At 35.0% G+C, this 13616-nt stretch overlaps 1 protein-coding gene across 1 annotated transcript; it reads right to left on the bottom strand.

Annotated features, from left to right (window-relative positions):
* Window positions 1-2845: 2845 nt before the first annotated feature.
* On the bottom strand, window positions 2846-4413 carry LOC112702922 (aspartic proteinase CDR1). The gene has a single exon (XM_025754157.3). The coding sequence runs from the start codon at window positions 4366-4368 to the stop codon at window positions 3043-3045; it is 1326 nt and encodes a 441-aa protein (XP_025609942.1). The 5' UTR covers window positions 4369-4413; the 3' UTR covers window positions 2846-3042.
* Window positions 4414-13616: the final 9203 nt, after the last annotated feature.

The following is a 13616-nucleotide window of genomic DNA, read 5'->3' as shown; positions in this document are numbered from 1 at the left end:
ATTCCACTTAGTTTTCTCTAACATCAGAGGGTAAAGTCAAGTGGATATAATTCATCCTATAAACAACTAACAACCCTAAATTACCAATCACACTAGACATCAATGACATTAAGGCACCTAAGTCCTCAATTTGAAGCCAAGAGTGCTAAAATCTACTCTAAAACCCAACAAAGCATTTTATTAAACACTTGGAAGGCATAAAAATGAAAGCATGGTAAAATAACAAGAATTAAGAAAATCTAAGACTAAAAATTGCAAGATAACAATAACAATAGTTAAAGAAAGCAACAATGATCATTAAAACATAAATTGCATTAAAGAGAATCAAATTAACAAGAGTTCATAAAACTAGAAGTAACAAAATAAAGAAATTAACAAGAAAATTAAGAGAATTAAGCAATTCAACAAGAAAAAGTAGATGAAACTAGATCAAAACAAGAAATAAAACCTAAATTTAAGAGGAATTTAACCTAAATCTACCCTAATTTTAGAGAGAAGAGAGAGCTTCTCTCTCTAGAAAAATGACCTAGAACATGTTCTATTCTAAACCTAATTGCTCTCCCATTGTCCTTCTTGAGAATTGCATGAAAGACTTCAAAAATGAGTTGGATTTCGGCTTGAGAGGGTCCAGAAATCGCCAGCCACATTTTCTTTAAGTGAGTCACGTGCTTCGTGTCACGCGTACGTGCAAGGTCACACGTACGGGGAACATGGCGAAATTTCAGATCACGCTTACGCGGAAGGTCATGCGTACGCGGAACCGGTAGATTTCTAAGACTTCATTTCCTCATGAATTCTCCACTTTTACATGCTTTTTCTTCATTTTTTCAATCTAATCTTTGCTTTCTAATCCAGAAATCACTTAAAAAACACATAAAGGGATCAAATGGAATTAAAGTGAATTAAATTTAGCAATTTAAGAGCCTAAAAAGCATGTTTTCACTCTTAAGCATAAATTAGGAAGAATTCATAAAACCATACTATTTCATTCAATAAATGTAGGAAAAGTTGATAAAATCTACCAAATTCAATACAAGGTATATCATAAAATTATGATTTATCAGTGTTATAGATTCCTCATTATTAATCCGACTCACCTTCCCATAACAAACTAATATTTTACTCTCCTATCTCATCATCTGCTTTCATTGAATCTCTTTCTTTACATACCATTTCTCACAACAACTAACTAGTGCTTTTTATTTTTTTCCTCTATTTTTCTATCATATATCCCATGTTGATTATATTAAGACACTATTAATGATATTGTTCATGCACTGGTCCATAATTTAGCCAGGCTCAAAATGAATGAAGCCCAACTCACAGACATCGTCTGATCTACCCCTACCCGACCTTATAGAGGTTAGACACGGCGACATGAGTCTAGCTCTCCTTACTAAATAAATAACTAACTCCTAAGATATCTTCTATTAACCTAGAAAGGAGATCTCAACAACCTCCCTAACAAAAGGGAACAATTATCAACCAACAAAGGTGAAACTACGCTAAAAGGTGGTTATCTATTCTACTATAAATACACTGACTCTCCTCAGGTATATTCGAGTCCCAATTTACTAAAAATCTGCTGAAATCCTTTGCTAACTTAAGCATCGAAATTTCTTGCAGGTACCATCCCCCACCTCCTCACGAAAAACTCGGACAGCGACATCTCGACACCAGTACAAGTCGGACGCTGCCATCGAAGGAGCCTGAACCTCACGTCTAGGTCCAAATACATTAAGCCACGTTAACTTAAAGAATAAATATAGGAAACTAATTTTAATTAGTTAATATTAGTCAATTTTTTATCTTAGAATTATTTTTGAACCCTTATTTTTTGAAGAATTTTGTGTTTTTGATAATGATTTAAAATTTAAAATTTAGAATTTATAATTTAGTGTTTAAGATTTATGATTTAAAATTTATCATAAAAGGTAATTTCAAAATAAATTTTTGATATCGCCTGAAAAATAATCAATTCTCTGATTGAACTCTAAATTGAAATATACTAATTTAATTAATACGTTAAATAATTTAGATCTGATTTGAAAAAAAATTGCCTTTTGAATAATATATAACTTATTATTGCTAGTTTTTCAAGGATATTTTTTAAAGTTGTGTCAGCTATTTTTGGTAAATCAAAACAAAAGTAATTTTCAACAATAAGCACAATCTACAAAAATTATATTTGATAAAATTGTTTTTAACATTCAAAATAATTAAAATAAACAATATAATAAAAAAGTAAGAATAAATATAAATATTTATTAACAGATAAGATTATATTAAATTTTTAACTTTGAAAAATATAAACTAAATTTAAAAAATATCTTTATATTTTTAGAAACATTTGTAATTTTTCAAAATTAGAAGCACATGCACGGGATCATCAAATAGTTGCTTGTACTTTTAAGTATCCAAAAAACTTTAAGTAGACCTTAGTCTATTTTCATCTAGGTTTGGGGTGTTTAATTACATTTATAGGGGGATATTTTCTTTATGGAGATGTGCTAGCTTGTTATTGTTAAGTTGTACATACTTTTGGTTTACTGTAATTTGTTTTTAAAAAAATATTTGAGAAATAATACAAAATTAGTCGAAAATAATTTAAAACTATTTTATTTTATATATTTAATTATTATTTATTTTAACTTTAGATATAATAAATATATAATTATAAACATTACATACATAAGAATATAGATATTAAATTAAATAAAATAAGTTTAGATTAGTATCTTATTATCTCCCTACGTATTATCTTTTGTATTATATGCGTGTTTGATACCTTGTTTTTATTCCCTCATGGTGGATGCTTAAACCTTCAATTTTCGAAAAAAAAACATTAAATCACTTAATCACATATTAATTATCATCATTATCATCAATAATTTACATCTGATTCAACAGTAAATGCACCGTGAATTGGCCTATATAATAGAATAAAAAATATAAAATATATGCATAATGCATATAAGATATAACACAATCTTATTATCTTACTTTATTTAATACACAAAAGGCGTAAGTAATAAGAATATGCTAATTACTATTAGTACAATTAGCAGGAGCAAAAGAAACCTTATTCCCTTGAAGATCATACTCTACCTGAAAATTCATCTGCGCCAAATTTCCGAAGAGGGACAATCCATTTAATCCGGTGTTGGGTAGCAGCAGCAAGCAGAGCAAGTTGTTGTCAACAAGGGTGTACATATTTTCAGTTGGCAAAGCAACATCAGCACCAGTAAAGTGAAACACGAACTCAGGCACGTTAACACTTGATCCTTGGAAACTGCCGCAAAAACCGTACGGTTTTGGAGGGTCTTGCACTGCCTCAACAGCTGAGGATTCCGTGACCAGAGTCACGATATCATTGAACATACTTGGGTCAAGATAAGTAAACGTTGTCCCCGAATCAATGATTATGTTGCTAGAATTTTGAGTACTCTGAATCGTGTTATTACCAACGGTTATGCCTTCAAGATTAAGGTTGTAATAAGTAGGTGTAGAGGAATTGATGGTTAACGGAGTTGACACAACTCCGTTTCCTGAAATGATTGCATCGTCCCCAAATTTCAGCTTGCTTGTAGAATTTGAACCAAAAGAAACCAAACAATACGAGAATTTGTGACCAATTTGGTCACCAAGTTGTGAAACTAGTGACAATGGCCCTGCTCCTAGACCAACTACTCCTGTGGCTTTTTTAGTGCTATTAAACGTTACAGTATTGTTATGGCCACATCCAAAAATTGAATTTGGAAATGTAACACCACTAGTGGAATCAAAACTTATGGAATCAGAAGCCAATGATCCATTTGTGTAAGAGTCGTCGGCATATCTGTACGAATACTCGCAAACATTTGAGGTTCCACATGTACGTTGGTTTTGGTACAGTAACGTGCAATTTTCTGAGGTACATGAAATTGGAGTATAAGTGGAAGAGTTGTTTGGATCAAACAGTGGGCTATCTTGGGAGAAACAACTAGAATTGTCGTCGCACGGCGAGCATTGAACCCATATGAGATCACTGCCCGTGTCTGCGACGGCAATTCTTTCCACCGGAGGAGTGCCGATATAGATTTTTGTAAGGTAATCGCCGGCCGCACCATTTGGAAATACAATGGATTCAGGGAATTGATTGCTACTTTCACTCAAGGAGTATCGCGCGATGGAACGCAGCGCGGCCTTCTTAAAAATATCCGATGAGGTCATTGAAGAGTCATAAAACGGTGAGAGGGGGGAATCATGGTGAATAAGATCAATGGTGAAGCTTGTTTGGGTTTTAGTAGCTTCAACAAAGGGTATGAAATTAGAAAGTGAGTACAAATGTGCTGAAAACGAGAACAATAATAACAAAAGACTATGCATGGTGTTGTTGGTGGAGAACTATATCTAAAGGGCTTCTATTTATACAACGATCAAGAGACTTTTTATTAAGGTATTCCGTTGACAAATTCCTTAAATTGATAAATTCTCTGTTATTATTGTCATTCTTTCTCGAAAAATTATTGTATTTCCCCTCTTTACTGTAATGTTTTGTGTTAAGTTGATAAGTATATAAACTATATCAATTATGCTACTTAGACATTAAAATCAGCCACTAAATATAAATTATATATTAAAATATACATATATATTAAAAATAAATTAAATTACACATATATTTATATATAAAATATATTGGTAATTGATTTTAGTGTACAAACAACATTTTTAAACCTATATTGTATTATTGTAAGACCAAGTTATAAGAAAAAGAAATGTAAGACAGTTTTCTTTCATTTCTTAATCATGTGATTAATTAATACCTACCATTATTGACGTGTTCCACTCTTTATGTCATTGATCCGGGTTTTTCTTTTTATTATTGGTACAAAATTTTAAAAATTTTCAAAAATATATTCGATATTTTACAGCTAAACATTCAGGATTTACCGATTTAATATATGTTTCCCTTTTTTTTTTTAAATTGAACCATTTTTAATAAATTTTATTTGCATCTATAGGTTGATGTAATTTTTTATTTTCAATTTTGTAAGAAAAATACTTTTATGCGTTCCCTTTAGTTTTACGAATCAATTGACTTTTTATTTTGAACTTTGTATCTATCGATTATTAATGGTTTTTCTTTTTCTTAATAATTATTATTATTTGTGATAGTTTTTGCATCTAATACTTGTAAAATTAAAGTGTTTTTTTCTCCTTGAAACGTGAACTATACACATACGCCATTTATACCCTTTTTTTAATTTGGAAATTTTTTTTGTTGACAAGAGGAAGTTCCTAGAAACTACACCGAATTTACAGTTCTCAGAATTGAAGTTCCCATATCATTATACTAACAAGATAATGGCTCATCCCTATTCCCTAGAGGAGAGAATTCCAGTAATGAGTGTTCTCATCTTGCCTCAAACTTCAATTAGCTAATCAATCAGCGCAACTGTTAGCTTTTTTGTAAGCGTAAGTAATCTTTACTTGCCAACTGCGGGTAAGCAGTTTTTAAATCCAATGGTAAAGGATAATCCCAGGGCCTCCTCTATTATTTGGATCCAGAATGCTACTAACCACTGTCTTGGAGTCACTTTCCACCTAAACATTTCTACTTAATATCCATGCCATCTCCAAACCAATGAAAACACTCCAGAGCTCGGTCATAAAAGCAGAAGATCTTCCCAGCATTTTAGTGAATCCCATAACCCATCTATGTGAGAGTTTCTCTGGGCAACCCCATCCGTGTTTAGCTTGATCCAACCGTTAGACGGTGGCTCCCAAGCAATCTTAATAACTCTTTGGGACGAGTGTTTTTCATCCTTTTACCATAATTGGTTTGAATAGACAAAGTATATTCTTAAATTTTGAAATGAGCCATATAGGGTCTCCTAAACTTCTCTGATGGATTTTCGAATTTCTCCAACTCCTAATCTCCACCAGGTGATAGGGAACAAATAGATCCATTCAATAGCATATTGAAAACCCCAATTTAAACTCATGCTTTCTTCCAACCACCTGGCTGTTGGAAATAAGTAATATGACCACAATTCAATTAATCATGTGTCAAATAATTTGTTATTTTTATTATATTAAAATGTTAATATAATAAAATTTTTGATTAAATTTAGAGATTTATCATTGTGATAGTAATTATAATATTGAGAGATGAATCTTTTATAATTTAATCTAAATTATTTTTACTCATAAGATTATTAAAATAGACATTATAATTCGAAAATATATATATATATATAATTCAGAAATATATATATATATATATATATATATATATATATATATATAATGGTCTTCATTTGATGAAAATTAATAAATCTCATTTATTAAATTATATATAGATGGTGTACAGAGAGATATGACTATTGAATTGACTCAATTTGAAAATTCCTAATGGTTATAATTATCGCATATTTGTCAATAAGATATTCTTAAGATGAACATGGTAATAGAATTTCTTTTGACCTGCGACTGTCATAGTAATTAACAATGTCTTTATTATACTTTGATTCTGAACACCTAATACCCTAGAGTGCTAGTTGAATGGATATTAGGTATGATTTAAATACTTGTAGAATTAATGATTAGTCAATAAGGAATCTGTCAACTCTCAATAAAGAGTTTGAGCTCTATGATTATAATGACTGAGATGAATAAAACCTTGACCAAGGAGATTGAATGAATGAAGAAATGAGTTTCTTAAGTCATTCATAATTCATTATAATAATGGTAACAAGTTAGAATTTGACAATTAAACTATACTCTAAGGGTTAACCAAGAATTGGAAAGATGGAAGGAATTACACTTTGTTCTTCCCGAGTTCTTAGTAAAAATATATTATTTCATACTATCGGGTCGTTAAGGAGTGTTGCTAGACGCCAACTTTAATTAGTAAATTTACTATGACTAATTTACTACCCGCTTAGTATTGAACCTATGGGGTCACACACTAACGAATGTTCTAATCTTTACTGTGGAATTATTTAATTATTATTTTAATTTGATCAAATAAATAATATTAATTCAAATAGAATATTATTATATTCTTTGCTAGCACCAAGAATATAATAATAGTATGATAATTGAGAATACTAAATGAGATTTGAGAATTTTTATAAATTTGAATTCTAAATTTGGATGAGATACTAACTGATTCTATTTCAAATTGAGTTATGATATGATTCATAAATTTGAAAGATTCAAGTTTAAAATAATAGCATATGATTCAAATTTGAATTGAGATTCAAATTTAAAATCAATAACAAACCTCATACTATATATATGTATGTCAAGGGTAGAGGAAATAGATGAGAATAACACACAAATGTTTTATTCCTTTACTTCTATACACATAAACGTATGTGAACCTAATTCTTGGAGAAGAATTTTATGGTATGTAACGAGTTGCAAGAGGTTTCTCAATTTAAATAAGATGTTTATTGGTCAAGGAGTTGACAGCAAAGATTGGTCTCGCAGTGGATGCGCATAGCAACTTCGTACCATCGAAGGAGAAACTGATTTTTACTAGCATACACAAGTATTTAAATATAATCTATACAAATATTAGTTTTCGAATAAAATTTAAGCACAAAATAGATCTTTAGGATTACTTTTTTTTCTTCCACTGTGTGTTATGAACGTTAACGTGGGTATATAAGGGTGGAACGTTAGTGGAAAAAGTGAATGCCACTAACGTTCTCGCACCCAAAAAAATGTGACTCAACGTTAATGTCACTAAATGCCCAAGCCTACCTCATATTTCTCTGCAAGCTGGGCCCACTAAAGATGAGAACTGCTTCAACTCAAGGTCCAGAGCCCACATCCAAGACTTGAAGAACTCACTAGAAGATCATGAGGAGTAGTATATATAGGAGTAGTTTTGAACTAGAGAGTAGCTTGGCACTTCTGGGCACTACTCTCTATAGATTTACTTTTTCTGCACTTTAGCATGGATTCTTCTTTTCTGCTATTTTTCATTTTTAGAGCTATGAACAACTAACCCCTTTCATTGGGTTAGGGAGCTCTGTTGTAATTTGATGGATCAATTATAGTTTTCATTCTTCTTCTTCTTTCTTTTCTCTTGATCTTACTAGAAAGCTTTCAATCTTAATTCAATTGGTTAGTTGTCTTGGAAAAGAAACTCTCCATAATTGGATCTCCTTTGAGCCTTGGAAAAGGGATGAGGAGATCATGCTAGAAATGCTTTCTCATGTTAGACCAAATTGGGGTTTGGATGGATATTGTGACATGTAATCCTACCAACACTTTGATTTGGGAATACATGTGGTATAATCAGTGACCACACTTCATCTCTTCCCATGAGCAATTAAATCAAGAAATTGGACAATTGTTCAAGCTTAGAGAGATTGGATTGCCAAGGAATTGGGATCCAATCACTTAAGATTGCCAAGGAGATCAATGAATGCATTGATTGAGGAAGAGATGAGAATGAACTTGATCCGGAGAATGCAACATCTCCTGAACCCAATGATTTCCCCATATCTTATCTTACCCATTCTCTTTACTTTCTGCCATTTAATTTCATGCTTATTACCCCAACTCCCTATTTAAGATTCTGCACTTTAATTCCTGCTATTTACTTTCCAGTCATTTAATTTTCTGCAAATTCCAAATCCAATTTCTGCTCAGCTCAACTAGCACTTTCTTCTAACTAAAATTGCTTGACTAATCAATCCCTGTGGGATTCGACCTCACTCTACTATGAGTTTTACTTGACGACAATTCGGTATACTTGCCGAAGGGAAATTTGTTGAGAGACAAGTTTTCACGCATCAAGTTTATGGCGCCGTTGCCGGGGATTGATTTTGAATCAACAATGATTAAGTTTGAAGATCACTAGATTGAGAATTTTTCCTTTTTGTTTAGTTTATTCAGTCAATTTCTGTTAGTTGTTTTGATTTCTTCCTCACCCCTGCAACCTCTTAGTTTTGTTTCGTTCTTTATTTCTTTGTTTATTATAACTCTGCTCACTAACCAACTAACTGTTTGATAATTTGCATCACTCAAACTAACAATTACTCTAACAAAACGAGTTTCAGCATTTCATCTCCTGCTATGCAATCTGTTGTATGACAGGGAGAAGAGAAGGAGCTTCAACATCCTTTGATTCAGAACCTGAAAGAACCCTTTGGAGACGACGAAGGGAAATAAGAGGAAAAAGGATTATTGGTGCTGAGGAAGAGTATTTTGAACCCAACATGGAAGAGAATTTGGAGAACAACCATGAAGAGGAGGCTCATAATCAAGGCCATGCCAACCGTGCTGGGCAAGAAAGGAGGGTCTTAGGATCCTATATCAATCCTAATCTTGGAAACTGTGGAAGCAGCATTCAGAAACCCACCATACATGCCAACAATTTCGAGCTAAAACCCCAGCTCATCACTTTGGTGCAAAATAATTGCTCGTTTGGAGGAGGTGCTCAAGAAGACCCTAACCAACACTTGACCACCTTCTTGAGGATTTGTGACACGGTGAAGTCCAATGGAGTCCACCCCGATGTCTATAGGTTGCTCTTGTTCCCCTTTTCACTTAGGGACAAGGCATCCAAGTGGCTTGAATCCTTTCCAAAGGAGAGCTTGACTAATTAGGAAGAGGTAGTGAACAAGTTTTTGGCAAGGTTTTACCCCCTTCAAAGGATCAATAAACTGAGAACTGAAGTGCAGACGTTCAGATAGCAAGATGGGGAGACATTTTATGAAGCTTGGGAAAGGTTCAAGGATCTAACAAGGAGATGCCCACCAGAGATATTTAATGAGTGGGTCCAACTTCACATCTTCTATAAAGGTCTTTCATATGAGTCAAAGAAGGTTGTGGATCATTCATCAGGAGGCTCTCTAAACAAGAAGAAAACCATTGAAGAAGCCATAGATGTCATTGAAACAGTTGCTGAAAATGACTACTTCTATGCATCCGAAAGAAGTAACACCAGAGGAGTCATGGAGCTGAACCACATGGATGCCTTGCTAGCTCAAAACAAGATGATCACCAAGCAGCTAGCAGATCTTACCAAGAAGGTGAAGGAGAACCAAATCGCAGCAGCCATCACTTCATCACCAACTCAAGAAGGAGCAAACATAGGAGAAGAAGGTGACTGGGAGCAAGCCAACTATGTTGGAAACTCACCTAGACAAAGCCTTGATCCATACTCCAAAACTTACAACTCTGGATGGAGAAATCACCACAACTTTGGATGGGAAAATCAACAAGACCAAGGGCAAGATCAGAGACGCCACAATCTTAACTCCAACAACCATGCAACTCATCAAAACACCCCACAGAGACATTACCAACACCCATCCAACCAATCTTCACAACCCCCTAATCTCAACCTACCATCATTGACAGATGATAGACTCTCAAAGATTGAAGCTCTACTTGAAAGCTTATGCAGAGAAGTTCAAGACAACAAGGTGTTTAAGGAAGAGGTACGAGCCGACATCAAAAACCAAGGAGAGAACATCAAGAGGTTGGAGTCCCAAGTAGGGTACCTATCTCAACAACTTCCCATGTCTACTGATGGATTTTTCAGTGACACAGAGAAGAATCCAAGAGGAGAAACAAGGAAAGTAAGATGGGGAGAATGTAAAATGATAACCACAAGTGATGCAGAGAGTATGAATGGAGTAGAACGCCTTCAAAACAATCACAAAGAAAGCCAGGAGGAAGGAAGTTGTACAACTCAACCTATATCCAAGGAAGAACTAAGGAAGAAGGATGTGTTGAACCCATATGCACCTTTTCCCCACAGGCTTAAAGGTGGTGTAGCAAGGAGAATGTACTCAAGGTTCCTTGATATGTTTGCATCTCTTGATGTAAATATACCATTCATTAGAGGCCTCCAGCAAATGCCTTTTTACATCAAGTATATAAAGGAGCTACTAGCCAGAAAGAGTCCATTGAAAGGTGGACAAACCATAAAGATGAACAAGGACTGCAGTGCCCTCATTCAACCAGGGGCACCCACAAAGAAGGAGGATCTAGGGAGTTTCCACATCCCTTGTGCCATAAGAGAAACAATGATTGACAAAGGGCTTTGTGACTTGGGAGCAAGCATCAATGTAACGCCTCTTTCCCTCATGAAGAGGCTCCAAATCAATGAACTAACTCCCACTGATGTAATTATTAGATTGGCTGACAAAACTCAAAGACAAGCAATATGAGTGGTTGAAAATGTGCTGATAAAGGTTGGGAGCTACTACCTTCCCACAGATTTTGTTGTTCTGGAAATGGATGAGAATCCTATCTACCCCATCATTCTGGGAAGACCATTCCTAGCCACAGCCAGAGCGCTCATAGATGTAGAGCGAGGAGAGCTGGTACTAAGGATACATGATGAGCATCTCACCTTCAATGTCTTTAAACCCTCACAAGAATCAGATCATGATAACAGAGAGTTGATGAAGGAGCCAACCAAGGAAGCACCGATGCAAGAAACAAGTAGTAAAATGGAAACAATACAAATAGAAGCCCCATTGATTGGAAAGTCATGTGCTCAGGAAGAACTACATCAAAAGGGGATCCAAAAGAAACCAGAACCACCAGAGCCATGCAAAGCTAGCAACAAAAATCCTTTAGAGGAAGAATCTGTAGAAAGCAAGATAGCACTAAGAGAAACAAGGAAGAAGTACCCAGAAGATGGAGAAACAAGAAAATTCCTACGGAAGATTTCTCTCCAGGTGATGAAGTGATCTCTACATATTTCCCAACCATACCACCTCATCTTCCCACTATTCCATCTCAGCTGCCCCTAGTGTATACCATCAACAAAATCATGTCCTTAGAGCATATGGAGCTTATCAACAAAGCTAATGGACATAGGTTCACTGCAAGAGGGGAGGACTTCAAGCACTATAAGCCACCTTGACAAGAACCAAACGTCAAGCTAGTGACGCTAAAGAAGCGCTTCATGGGAGGCAACCCATGTTCTATAACTCCTTCTCTTAAATCTCTAATAATAGTAATAATGCAAAGTTCATGGATTTTCATATCAATTTTGACAACCAATATAAGACTTCTTTACATGCAAAGTATAGTACATGATAAGTTTGGTGTTCAAAGCACACCAAGTGGGTTTGAACGTACTTTTTGAAAAAAGCAATTCATTCCCCAAACTTGTTGCACCAGATGACCACAAACAAGTTTGGTGTACCAACGTTGCATGCATGGGCAGCTTAATGATTGATTGATGTGTATTCATGAATTCATGGAAAGAAATTAGTCACAAAAAAAAGAGATTTTTGTTTAGTTAGTTCACCCCTTGAATTTTCCCACCAATTTTTCAATTAATTTTCACATTCTCTCTTTTTCATGTATAGGGAATCAAAAAGGACATTGATGGTACTTGATAGGACAAATGAGGAAGAGGGATTCGACCACTACACCAAGAGAATTTCACACTTGTCCTCATGCGAAATGTCCTTGGAAGTGTTGCCATGCAACATTGGGAGTGGATGGCTTTGGAGACCGAACCAAGACCCTCATAAAAGAGGTGATCCTTGTGATTATTCAATCCCAAAACCCCAACCTTCCACTATCAAACAACACCATCAATCCACACCCTTCAACAATTGCCATCTCTCTATATAAACCCCTTCACACAACCTTTCCGTACACACCCTATATCCCCATCTTTTTCACTTCTTTCTCTCGGCTATACATACTTCACGTACACCTTATATCCTCACCGTTCTTCCTTCTCTTAAAACACATTCTTCTAAGACACATTCTACCTCACATCAACCGAATTCCATCTTCAACTTCATAGCTTTCACCATCTTCACAAACTGATCCTCACTCATGGCATCATCAAGCTCCAAAAGGCAAAAGAGGAAGGAACCAATGGAGCAACCTTCCTTCGATGCCGAGAGGTTCAAAATAGCCTTCCATGAGCTCGAGTTCGAGCGAATAAAGAACAAGAAGATACTGTCTGAATCAACCTTCCAGTTTGATGAAGATGAGTGCCCACAAATTCGGGAGAAGATCAAAAAAAGGGGTTGGCAAAAGCTCACTGACCCGGAAGCAAGGGTAAATGAAAACCTCATTAGGGAATTTTATGCAAATGTGGTTAGAGAAGACAAGACCATGACCCCCACCTTCACAAGCTATGTAAGAGGGAAGGAGGTAGATTTCAGCCCAAATGCTATAACTAGAGTTCTTCATCTAAAATCACCACAATTTGTTGAGCTCGGGTACCAAGAAAGAATGAACAATGGCCCTGACAATGATGAACTGGAGGAAATTGTAGGTGATATATGCATTGTGGGGTCTGACTGGGAAAGGTATTCGGATAAGAGACCCTGTTTCATCAGGAGAGGAAACCTCATCCCAGAAGTCAAGGGATGGTTTGAGCTTGTGAGACGATCTATCCTTCCAGCTGCAAACAATTCTGAAGTTAACATTTCTCGAGCTACCATGGTACATTGCTTAATAAGAGGTGGAAGCATAAATGTGCACGAAATTATAGCTGAAGGAATCCAAGAATCAGCCGAGAAGAAGGATTCAGGTGCTAGACTTTGGTACCCCAGCACCATCCTTAGATTATGTATGAAGGCCAAGGTAGTCTTTGAAGACAGCAATCCAACTTGGATAGG

This window comes from Arachis hypogaea, chromosome 7 (assembly GCF_003086295.3).
Source record: "Arachis hypogaea cultivar Tifrunner chromosome 7, arahy.Tifrunner.gnm2.J5K5, whole genome shotgun sequence".
In the NCBI taxonomy this organism is placed as follows: Eukaryota; Viridiplantae; Streptophyta; class Magnoliopsida; order Fabales; family Fabaceae; genus Arachis; species Arachis hypogaea.
This window is presented reverse-complemented; position numbering and strand designations above follow the sequence as displayed.

Excerpts from the sequence above, each read along its gene's own strand:
- LOC112702922 (XM_025754157.3), bottom strand. The coding sequence starts at position 4,368 with ATGCATAGTCTTTTGTTATTATTGTTCTCGTTTTCAGCACATTTGTAC.